This window comes from Pocillopora damicornis, chromosome 10 (genome assembly GCF_964200805.1).
Source record: "Pocillopora damicornis chromosome 10, jaPocDami1.2, whole genome shotgun sequence".
In the NCBI taxonomy this organism is placed as follows: Eukaryota; Metazoa; Cnidaria; class Anthozoa; order Scleractinia; family Pocilloporidae; genus Pocillopora; species Pocillopora damicornis.
The window spans coordinates 17,701,296-17,713,446 of record NC_142679.1 but is presented as its reverse complement, the minus strand read 5'-3'; the positions used below and the strand labels follow the sequence as shown (position 1 = coordinate 17,713,446).

The 12,151-nt window shown below is 38.0% G+C and overlaps 1 protein-coding gene and 1 pseudogene across 2 annotated transcripts; one reads left to right on the top strand and one right to left on the bottom strand.

Moving 5' to 3' along the window:
* Positions 1-1,528: 1,528 nt before the first annotated feature.
* Positions 1,529-5,938, top strand: LOC149039190 (uncharacterized). Its single transcript, XM_089185982.1, has 3 exons — positions 1,529-1,784; positions 1,865-2,068; positions 2,257-5,938. Exon 3 carries the CDS (start codon positions 2,469-2,471, stop codon positions 4,926-4,928), a length of 2,460 nt encoding a protein of 819 aa, XP_089042108.1. The 5' UTR covers positions 1,529-1,784; positions 1,865-2,068; positions 2,257-2,468; the 3' UTR covers positions 4,929-5,938.
* Positions 5,939-6,036: 98 nt separating this feature from the next.
* On the bottom strand, positions 6,037-10,523 carry LOC149039189 (uncharacterized; annotated as a pseudogene). Its single transcript, XR_016180645.1, has 2 exons — positions 10,403-10,523; positions 6,037-9,411 (listed from the first exon to the last, which is right to left on the bottom strand). The product of XR_016180645.1 is annotated as an uncharacterized LOC149039189 (transcript).
* Positions 10,524-12,151: the final 1,628 nt, after the last annotated feature.

The following is a 12,151-nucleotide window of genomic DNA, read 5'->3' as shown; positions in this document are numbered from 1 at the left end:
AAATCCTCTATTAAGCCCACAGGGGGCTTATTGTTTTAAGGCGCATTGGGGGGGGGGGGGGCTAAATAGAAAGGAAGGGCTTAATAGAAGGGGAAGTGTTAAAATTTAGCAAAACAAGAGCAGTTCACCACTCATTAATTACTGTAATTAAGATTATTTTTAGTACAAATAACAGTGATATTTTGGCCAAAGTTCGCCACCAACATGCAAGAGGTGTGGGAAAAATAAATTGTATCATATAACTACATGAGAACATTAAAGGGTGACAAAAGTGATAGGAAACAGTGTACATCTAATACCTAGATGTTCAAAATAATATGTTTTATTAATGAGAGCATATAGAGCAGGTAAGGTTATAAAATGATTTTAAAACAAGAAGCATTAGTTTAATAGAAGAAAGGAACGTATAACCATAATATTTAAGTATGACCGGGAGATACATACCTGAAGCCATATTAGATCTCTGTCTTGTCTGTTGAAAAAAAAAATAAGGATGTATACAGATGTTTTAGGAGGGTGTTTAAAATACCTTTAAACCCTAGTTAATACAACACTCTGAAACATTACATGGAACTTTGCTTTAAATGTAGTTGGAAAGTGAACTATTTATAACCATAAAAAAAATCATTTATGTATGCATGTGTTGAAGGCCGTATAATCAATTTATTCTAATTAATCAATTTGGGTGCTGTACTGTTGTGTGTGACTTTGTTCGCATCACTCAACTTGGGATCAATTTATATTTGCTAGATCAGGCTGAGAGGTTTGTTGTGTTATATTATCTTGGTTAACAAAATACCCAGGTATGAGATCTGCTAAATCCATCCACTCTTCACGCTGTGGAAGCTCTTCTGAAGAGTGCTCTATATTTGGTTCCTCTTCTGTGTTATTCTGTACACTTTGTAGTTTTTCATACCAGTCAGGAACATGCTCTTCAGCATATGGTGTTTGTAGAAATTCCTTCCATTTTGTGATGTATATTTCATCAGTGCCTTCCTGACAATCCCAGGCATTGTCTTGTGTAGTATGCCAAGGTTTGTGCTTAAGTAACTGATATTTGCAATAACACGGTGGTTCGTTGCTATGCGATTTCCTCCCATAGCGTCCCTCTTGTCACGTGATCCAACAGGCCTTTGTTGTTTTCGCGTTCGATGGCTCAGTAGCGGTGGAGATATTGAAATTCGCTTCTCGGCAATACAATAAACAATATGAATACATTTGCATCTTACACAGTTGCCCAACATTCCAGTTATGGCTTTCTAATAATAAAGCTTGCATACGCTGCCGTTTGGTAACGAAAAGCGAGTTTTACTCAGTCCCCTTCTGAGACAAATTCCTGGTTTAAACGCTAGCTAAAAAGGTCAAAATCGTTACTTTCAGGGGTAGGTATATTCTTCCCATACTAAAATATCTTTTTGATTTCGGGACCCCCCCATAGGATTGTGTTTTCGAGGTGAAATCGTTTAAGAATGTGAATTTGGCGCGTTGTGAGGGGGAAATCCATCCTGGATAATTTTCTATTCTCGTTGTATCCTACCTATCACAAATAAAAAAGCTTTATCGTTATATGTAGACTCCGTTTGTTTGTATTTTCAATCGTGGAAACCGTAAATTTGTACATTTTAAACCCCGATTTTATCGAGCGCTCGATGCTTCTTGCTGGCAGCCATGTTGGATTCTCTACAGATCGCCAATCATTGTGTGTAATTACGGCAGTAAAAAGACCATTCGAGGAAGAATCTTCTTATGGCCAGCAATTTTTCAGGGGATAAACGGGACGATAGGTAAGCAAAGCAATTCTGAACGTCGAATTCGCGTTTGTGTGGTTATATTGAATAATTTAAATTTCTTGCTCACTTTGCAGTCGAAAACCTCTGTGCGGAAAAAGCAGAAAATGCAGTAAGCCTAATTCTCACCAAGGACGCTGTGATTCTAGTAGAACTTTTCACGCATTCTGGAAGAGTTCATCTTCACATGTAGCTTTGAAAAGAAAAGGAGAGTTACAAGAACAAAACAAAAGGTTCATCACAGGACATTGAAGCGAAAAAGGCTCGGCTGGATGAATATGGTAATATTATAACTTTGAGTGTTTTCTAAACGTGCAAAAGATTTCATTTTTACCGCCATGCTACTCTGAAGTTCGAACGGAAAATTAAGTTATGCATGTACAACATTCTGTTCCTTTAGTATTTTATTTACATGTGATTGCAAAAAATGTTGAGATCTAATTTCTCTGTTTTTTTTGTTTTTTTTAAGAGGGACAAATACAAACTTCTGTTGCTCAGAAAGATGCAGTAGAAGAAGAGCTACAAAGCCTTCAAAAGAGTGTGGAAGAAAAGGAAGATGAAGTAAAGCAACAAGAGGAAAAAGTAACACAATTAAATGAGCAATATCACAAATTTAAATCTCTGCTTGAACAAAAAGGCTTTTCAGTAGCTAGGAGGAAAAATGCCAGTACAACTTATGATATGATTACAAATGTCAATTCCAGCACTAAGTACAGACGAAGACAGGAGACAAAAAATGTATTAGAATTTATTCATGGGGGAAAGGAAGGGTCAATATATGGGGCTTGGGATTATATTTCATCTACTGCTGACAATCAAACCATGGACACACTGATTTCTGGACTTAAACGAGGGAAATATCTCCAGGGTCTGTTTGACAAGACAATGAAAGGGTATCAAAATTCCGATGAGGCTTTGAAACAAGCTGTTTTTATGAAGTACCAGAACTTTCTGTCTCGCAGAAAGTATGCCCTTGTCTGCAAAACTCAGTCTTCAGTTTTTGATCCAAACTCTGATCTATGGGTACCCCGTAACATAAAATGTTTAGGTTTGGACTTAAGGGTGCCAAATATAGCTATTTCTGACAAACGGGTGGAGAATTTTGTGAGAAGTCTTGACATTGGTCATGTTAATCAAATTCCCAATGCACCGGGTGTTTCCAGAACAATAACTGGGTTGGTTTTTATGATAATTGATCTGCACCTTAGACTTCCCTATTTATTCCGTAAGCTAATTTGGTTTAATGACAACATAAATCATTTCATCATGCAATTTTCTGATGATGGGGCCCCTGAGTCAAGTCAGCTAACCATGTCAATTGGCAGCCTAACATCATGGAATTTTGGGGACAGGGTGAGAAGCAGGGATTTCCAGTACATTTTACATTGTGTCAGTCGGGGGGAGAAAGATGAGGTGTTACAAAGTATCTGGAAGCAACACACTGATGAAATGGAAATGTTAGAGGGTAATATATTTGTTGTTTCTAACAAGCAGTGTACTGTAGAGTTTCAGCCCAGTGCTGATATGAGCTGGCAAAGCTGGGCTAACAATGAGTTAAATCAAGCTGCCACTTACCCATCTCCTTATGCTAACGTAAGCAAAGGAAATATGTGTACTATGGGTGCCACTATTGGGATGGGGGAGGAAGATTTATTCAAACCTTATACTCTGGAGGTCAGAAATTCCCATGTTAAGAGGGTAAATGAGTTTATGATTTCCCTGCCATCTTCCCTGAATGAAAAAAATCGCCACTCTAGAAAACTACAGTTCATGGCAGAGAATGGGATTCGCCAGTTAGGCACCCCCCGAATTGGAATTTTTGCAGAGCGGCAGCGCCCAGAGCCTATCCACTGTGAAATTAATGCATGGCAACATGTGTTAAATATCATATACAGGGTAGCAGCACAAAGAGGTGTTTTTACCAAATTTATTGATATATTAAGTGCCTTGGCTGTAGAAAGGAGAGCTGATCAAGGAAATGGTAATGGGAATAGAAAATCACAAGTTTATGTTCCACATAATGATGGTGCTGGAGAACGATCTACTAGGGTTGATTTTGTTAATGCCTCTAACCAAAAGTTTGTATGTGACCTGGACAATGCACTGTCAAGTAACCATAAGGAAGATTTTGGTGAACTTGGTTGTGGGTTGGGATATTTAGCTTCTGTGATTAAGCATCACTATAATGATGAGGCTCAGAGGCACAAGAAGCTTCCAGTACGGTTGATAGGAGACCAGGCCATTGCTTTGGCAAACTTTTCTTTTAGGCTCATTGATGCCCTTAAAGTCTTAGATGAATCCCCAGCCCAGAAACTAGAAAGATTAGCATTAGGAAAAATTGCACAATTCCTTAGGAATGCTGGGGCTCTTTTTAACAAAATTGAAGTTAGCCCTCCCTACCTTGGTGAGCTCACAGAATTTTGTACACTTTATTTTAATTTATATGCATTATTTTTTTCATCAGATGTTAATGTAACTGTGTGGACAGTAGGGTATGCCATACCATATCATGCAACTAAACTGTATGAAAGTTACAAAGTGGGTTATGGTATAATATCATTACAGGCAAAAGAGGCTAAACATTCAGGGGTTAAAAATGACTTGGATTTGACAAACAGATCCAATAAAACAACTGAAAAAGGGAAATGGTGGCAAGTCATGAGAGCTAATTATGTAAGAGCATTTTATTTGCCAGAACATCAACCAATGCCAAGTTCTTATACTTCTCATTTTAAGTCTCGGCTTCCTTCTCAGCTAAATTCAAGCAACTTTTGCAATTGTGGAAGAGAAAAGGAAATTAATGATTATATATGTGAGGTATGTGTAGATGCCAGGGTGACTGTCCAGTGTGCAGAGGGACAGCAACTAATACCTGAAGTACTTTCATCATTAAAACCAGTCCTATGCTCTGTATGTAATGAGAGATTTCCTGATACTGTAACATACGAGGCTCATAAAAGTGTTCACTTATGCAGCAAACAGCCTGTTAGTCCAGCGACAATTAGCCGTAATCTAAACCCTAGAAATATGAAAGTAAGTGACCTAAAAATGGAGTTGCAAAGTAGGCAATTAAGCACTAGTGGACACAAAGATGTTCTTATTAGACGCCTTGAGGGTACATTAGCAAGTGAGACTATATAGAATAAGACTTTTCACTGTCAATGTATCACCAGAAAGCTCCATAATCATATTTTATTACCATTTATAAAGTTTACATAAGTTTATTTTTTAACCAGGTAAATTTAACTGCAATGTCACCTAAGATTATTTATCATTGAAGTTGTAATAAAATTTAAAATAATATATTTTACACACCAGATGGAAAGCTAAATATATTTACAGGAAATACAGTGTCTAGAAAATTTCAACATGAGACCATGTTGACACAGACGTGTAACTAATGTATGTTTGAAAAAAAAGCTACAAACTCGTGTTTCTTTGATCAACACTAATCTCACAATATTAATTAATATTACCTTGTTTATTCATGAGACTTTGTAAGCTTTTGTCGAAAACAAAATCCTCTGCCGTGTACCGTTGAATATAAAATGTCACCATAGCCTTCTGACTTTTGAGGTTGTATTCAACAACAAAAGGAGTGTTTTTAGATACAACAACGGCTGACCTGCCTTTGTAAACAGACAACAGCTTTCCCTTTGATTTCGGTTGTTGACTGAAATGTCTTTTTCTAAGAACATCCTGGCCTTCGAATCTCGCCGGCGAAAATACTCTCTCCACTGCTTGTATACAAGATAGTGTCGAAGTAATTTTTGATTTTCTTTCATTAAATTTCACTTCTCCACTATAGCCCCTGAACAAAACTGTTATGTGACGAAATATCTGCCACGGAATGAAGATGACAACTGGGCCTACCAATGATGTTGCTTTTGAGCGACTTAGTTTCGAAGCAATCTGCTCTCCAATTTCTAAAAGGTAGCCATCCACCAGTGGACCACAAAGCTCAAGTTTGTTGCCGCAAACCTCTTCCAGTCCGCTATTCATCTTCCCCATACCATAGTTTGGTCGTCTTTTTGCTCGCCTGACCGCCTTCATCCACTCCCGCTCAAAAGAAAACTTCAGCTCCAGTTCACTTGCGTTCCAAAATGTTTTTCCCCTCTCTGAAAAATCTGTTTGGCCTCTTAAATCGAACACGACTTCACTTAAATTCGCCGCTATGTTGCTTTACGTTCGAATACTAATGGCAATTACCGCAGACATTCACGCGCCCGCGCTTCCGGGAGGAAAAAACCTAGCAACGAACCACCGTGTAAAGTCCAAAATTTGGACCTTTTGAATTGGAAGAAAATACTGGAAAAACTCTGGGAATCATGTTATGAGGCTGAACTGTTAGTTTGTTGTTGACAAGTTTGTATTTTGTTGCAAAATGAATGAAATTAAGAGCCATTATATCTGGGATGGTTTGAATATATTTTTCCCTTTTAGCGTAAGTATCAAGCAATGAGTCATTGGTTACAGTATCTCCATCATTTGTTATAGTTTTGATTCTACGTGAACCATTTAGACTAATAGGTACCACATTAAATGATGAGCTGACAAGTTTCAGTGACATGAGATGATGCATAGTCTCTTGTGCAGAGAAGTCACGCTGGCCAAGTGACTTCATTATCACTTTTTTTTATCAATTTTGTAGGGTTGCTATTGTTGTTGCAATTACGGACAATAGAATTAAATGCAAGTTTCATTACAGGTGACTTTGGTTCACCTTTTGAAGCATATTTTGCAAGGTATTCAACACATGCATGATAATCAATGATCACTTGAATATCACAGTTTGCCCTCCAGCCTTGAAGCTGAAGTCGTTGGTGATTATTGAGTCTGCTATCATTCCTCTTTGTTATGATCTTTGCTTTGTATTGAGTGCTTCGATCTTTTGTATGAATGGGCTCAAACTCTAGTTTTGTATTAACACAAGGTTCAAATGGAAACTTAAATCTACATTTCAGTTCTGTTTCGTTTTGTTTCTTTCTAAGACAATAGTTTGTACTACAGCGAGTGTGCCTTTGTACAGTATTCAACAAATCAACATAATCTTGTTCAGAGTCTTGTAAACTTACAAGGTCCTTGTGACGCTTTTGACAAGGATGAATAGAGGGCTTCACCCATGTGCCATTATCTGGTGGATCTGGATTATATGTAGACAATAACCAATCTACATACTGACAAACTACCTGGGAAGCCTTTTTCCCATCCACTATCTGTTGATTGAGTTCTAGTATATTGACTTGCTCAGCTGTATTAGTGGACATTTCAGCCAAATAGCCTTTTAGAGCTGTTTCTGAGAGTTTACATAAACCTGGATCATTTTTCAGCTTTGCTACACCATGACAATGTATACTACCTCTAGCTTGATATTCAAATCTGTACCAGTGCCACTCAGCATCTAGTGAATTGTATAACCAGTATTTAATAAAACTTTCTAAACGCTGTGTAAAGAACCAGTCTGTAATATGAGGATTGTTAATCACATTCTGCCGTTTGTTGTCAGTTGAATTATTACTGACTGAGTTGCCAAAAATTGCATGAAGTTCAGGCCAATGCATATCAGCAGAGGAGAATGTGAAAAAGAATGTTGGAGCTCCAGCATGGGCTATTATTGCTTTTAAATCTTCTTTAGCTTTGTGCCAATAAGCATTAGAACCAGTAATGTTACTAAGATAGCGTGATATCTTAGATATAAACATACTTGTGTTATTGCTAGTTGCCATTTGCCGCAGCTCCTCAGCAGTCAAATGAGCTTCTCCTGGGTTTTGTTTTAGGAACATGCCTGTCTGTTGCAGAATACGTTTTCTTTGTATCATATTCAATGCCCAGTAACCAAATCTGGGGTGAGTAGCAAAGCGATATACCCATTTGTCATTCTTGTTTTCTCCAAACTTTAAAAGGTGCTTTACTCTTTCTCCGAGTGGTATATCTCGGCGTAATGATGGGTTAGTAGAATCACCCTTACCATCTGGAAATAATGTTGGGAAAGCCATTGTTGCTAAATAGGGAGTTACATACTCGTTTAATGGTTCACTGCCAACTGTTGGCCAGGGCAAGTGATTAGAATCATTAGACAATTGTTGGCGCACAGCTTCTATTTCTTGCTGCTGACACTCTGGAATAGGCAGAAAACTACTCATTTCAGTACCCTCATTATAAACAATGTCATCTTCATTTTGAGGACCTAAGTCAGGTTCACATGTGGCATCCAAATCTATATTCTCTGTTTCAACCGAGAGAAGACCATGTGGAACACCATGTTCTGGTAAAGAATTTAAAGAATTTTGATTGATGGTTATGTCCTTGTAGTGTGAGTTATTATTAACAAGCCATTGTAGTGCATCAGCTACATTTTGCCTTCGCACTGTCACATCTTTAAAACTGTTCTCTTTACCTTTCATCTTAACAACAATAACAAATAGATCTTTTGGGTATCTAGGCAGAGAATGTGCTAGTTCAGCTATATCCTGAGGCAAATTGATACAGTGGCCTGAATAGCCCCTTTGTCCACCAGGTTTTATGTAAACTCGCATAACAGGAAGTGCACGTGCAATAAGCATTTCTTCTACTTGGATTAACCCCTGCAGTTGTAAAGGTACTAATGATGGCACCATGTCATTTTCCTTAGAAAACTTTTTTGGTTGTTGTTTATCTCGTATGCACCTCTGACACTGGTAGTGATCAACCTTCCTTGGACTGGATTTCAATGGCCATGCTTCAAAACAGACAGTGCATTGGCAAACTGAATACTGATTGGACTTATGAAAATCGTTCATGTTATTTTGTGCATGTTTTTGTTCGTGAACTGGACCAGCAGAGCTCTCTTTTTGTCCTGCAGAAATTGTTTGAGACCTTTTATAACTGGCTCTCCTATTTGCAAGTCTCTCTTTTCGCTTTTCAACAGTTTCTTCAGACGTTCTTTTTCTATAAGAGTCTTTGTAACTTTTTAGTCTCTCTTTTTGCTTTTCAACAGTTTCTTCAGACACTCTTTTTCTATAAGTGTCTCTATTATTTTTAAGTCTCTCTTTTCGCTTTTCAGCAGTTTCTTCAGACATTGTTTTTCTATAAGTGCCTCTCTTATCTTCAAGTCTGCTTGCCCTTTCATTAGCTGTTTCTGTATATTTGACTCTTTTCATGTAATTTCTGTGCTTAAGAAGTCTACCATGTCTGTTTTCATTGGTTTCTGATAATTTTCTCTTTATGCATGTGAGTTTGTTTTTATATCTACTGTTTTTGTCAGTCAATGTTGAAACATAATGCAACTCGTTAATATATCCAATAAATATTGTCTTTCGTCCATCCTGATCAGCAACAGGAGTTAAGATTGTACTTTCAGGTGAATTTATATTAGACTGTGTGATATGAATGACACAGTTGTATGCATTGGCCACAGCTTGCATTATGATGTTATCACACCATGTGCCTTGTTTTGACATTTGTTGAATATAGTTATTCCAGTGATCATTAGAAATGCTTTCAATATACAATTCTGGGTAACTCTGTAAATGGCCAATTCCAGCCATACGAATTTCAAGATGCAAGTCAGCAGTCCTATACAGTTGGTGCGAAACTGATTTAAAGAAACAATCTCCAAATCCACCTACATCATGTGGTATAAGTCCTATGAGACGAAGCCTTTCAGTTAAACAATCCCATGGTAAATCATGACTAACAGCATTCTCAGGAGATATACCTCCATTTAATTTTGAATTATCATTATGAGTTTGAGGAAAGCTTTTTCCACCAGAATTCATTAAATCTGCCACACGGATATGTGTTTGTCTACAGTTACATGTAGAATAGTTATCTGTTGTTGTAAATTTTCTTTTCTGTATGTTCATGTAAAAAACAAATTTACTATAATAATGATCATTGGTATACCAGAATTTCCAGGTGTTGTAATTTCTACATAAATTAGTGATAAAAGAACTGTCTGGAAGATGTTGTCTTACAAAAGACTTGACTCTATTCCTAGACTTCGTATTACTTAGTGCCTTTAGAATTATTTTAACAGGAACGCGAGATGGTTCCCTGTCCCTTTTCCTCTGACAATTCACTCTTTTCTTACGAACTTCAACATTTTCAGAAATAGTTACACTATGATTTTCAATTTTCTCAGAAGAATAACTTGTCAAAGCCTTATCATGATCTTGTGAACTACAATCACCACTTATCAGCCCGGTAACCATTTGACTTTTGTCACTTTTCATTTGGCGCAATGGCCATCGAGCAGAATGACTCGGTTTATTTGCTTTGTGACCACAACGGGTCATTTGGCGCAATGGCCACCGAGTACAATGACTCGGTTTGTTTGGTTTGTATTTGTGACCGCTATGGGTCAAAGCACAATGGCTTGGTAGATTTGCTTTGAGACAACTTTGTGTCAGAGTTATCGGTTGATTTGCTTTGTTGTTCGGCAAATTCGAGGACATCAATTCAAAGCAGGAGAGCAGCGAAGGTCTTCGGTTTGTTGTAGTTCGGACAACGCCGACATCGGGCTTTCTACATGCTCTTGGAGTACTAAAAAGTTTCCTGGTAAGGCTTTGACAAGTTGAAGCGATGAACTTTTTAAGAAACATCGCATGAAGTTTGAGAAAAATAAATGAACTTACCGAATAATCCAAAGATATCCACGGAGGCGACACGGACGCACGAGCAGCTTGCACTCGCACGAGGTATAGTTGCGTGCGCACTCGCACGAGGTATAGTTGCTTGCGCATAAAAATAGTTGTGTGCGCATTTTCCACCAGGTGAGCCCGCAATTTCTTTGGCCGGCTATTGGGCTTAAAATTCGTGCGCGCGCTTAATAATTATTCAAAATGGCGCAGATTTTGAACATCGCCCGTCCAAGTAACCAAAAATCTCGAATCTTCACGCCTGGCATGCACAGGTATCCCATCGACTACAGGATCCCCAAAGATTACGAAGCGTTCTCCTAACTTCGAACGCAATAATCGTGACCGTGGGTTCACTTTTCCCGAATTTTCAACTATTCTTTCCCTCTCAAAACTCGACACCCTTTCCACCAGAAAGTGAAGTTGCCCACCCATCTTCAGCTTTCTAACAAAAATCTTTTCTATGAGAATTGTCTACAGGTCTATGTGAATTGCGAATTCTCTATGTGAATTGTTGTAGCAAGATGGCAAAAAAGAGCTGAAAGAAGAAAATAATGCGCAAAACTCTCTTTTTGTGAAATGATCAACATGCCATACGTCATGCTAATTCAGTTGGATTTTGCCTCCTGAATAGTTTGTCAATTTCGAATTTTCCAATTTTTGATCCAGTTTACCCAAGAGAAGCCGTTGAGATCGTCATTGAAGTACCAAACGTTTAAGCTATGAATGCTCATGATGTGTTTCGTGATCTGTGTGAGCCTGTTATCATATTCATTTAGCGGTAGCATGAGTTAAATTAATTTGCTTTACATTAAAGTTTACACACCGAGAAGAGACAAAAACGGGGGTTTTCCTCAATTTGAAGACACGGAAGGGAGAAATCTTATCCCTCTTGACCTCTTCATTATCTGACAAAGCGAAATGAAGACCTCTTTGGACTTTTAAGATGGAGTCTTCCTTGGGAATTTCCCATTCATTCCAAAATTACAAAAAGCTGCTGTCAGCACTTTTTGCACCATTTTGGGGTGACACGAGATGCACAAAGATGACTCTTGTCATTTCACTCTGTAGGACATGACTGTCGATGAGCAATGTCTTTCGCGAGTTATTTCGAAACTAGACTGATAATCACCGCGAAAATCCTGAGAATTTAAGTTTTGTGTAACGTGTATGACTCATTGCCGATGCAACTGTCCGGTGACATCCCTTCTCTATTGAAATGAGATATGTGGGATGATTCAAGTTTTGTTCCCTGCGCTTGTGCATAGGGTTGGAGGTATTCATAAACCACCATACCAGAAAAGAAAAGAAAACCGTGCAGAAATATTGCTTGCCTTTTGAAGTTGTAAGAGCGATGGACTGAAAGAAAAGAAAGGTTATTGAAGACAGTGTTAAATTGTCCAGACGGGTCAGACACTGTTGAGTTGTAGGAAAAGACAAAATTAACAAAACAAATCTTCAGAATACAAATTGCCAGTTGTTTGGGGCGGTTACTTGTTGAAGGATATCAACTGCATCTTTACATTAAACATGACATTGCAGTTTTCTCTTTCTCTTTGATCGGAGAGAAAAAAATAGTTGTCTTTTAACTGTTGCCTCAAATTGTTGTCACATTGTGTGAGATAAGACCCTTAAAGATATTGGGAGCAGACCAAAGAGATGCCTATTGTAGAAAATCTGGCAAACGAAACCTCCAACTCTTGTTGATAGAACCACTTCTATTTTCAAGAATGAGTCACTGAGCGA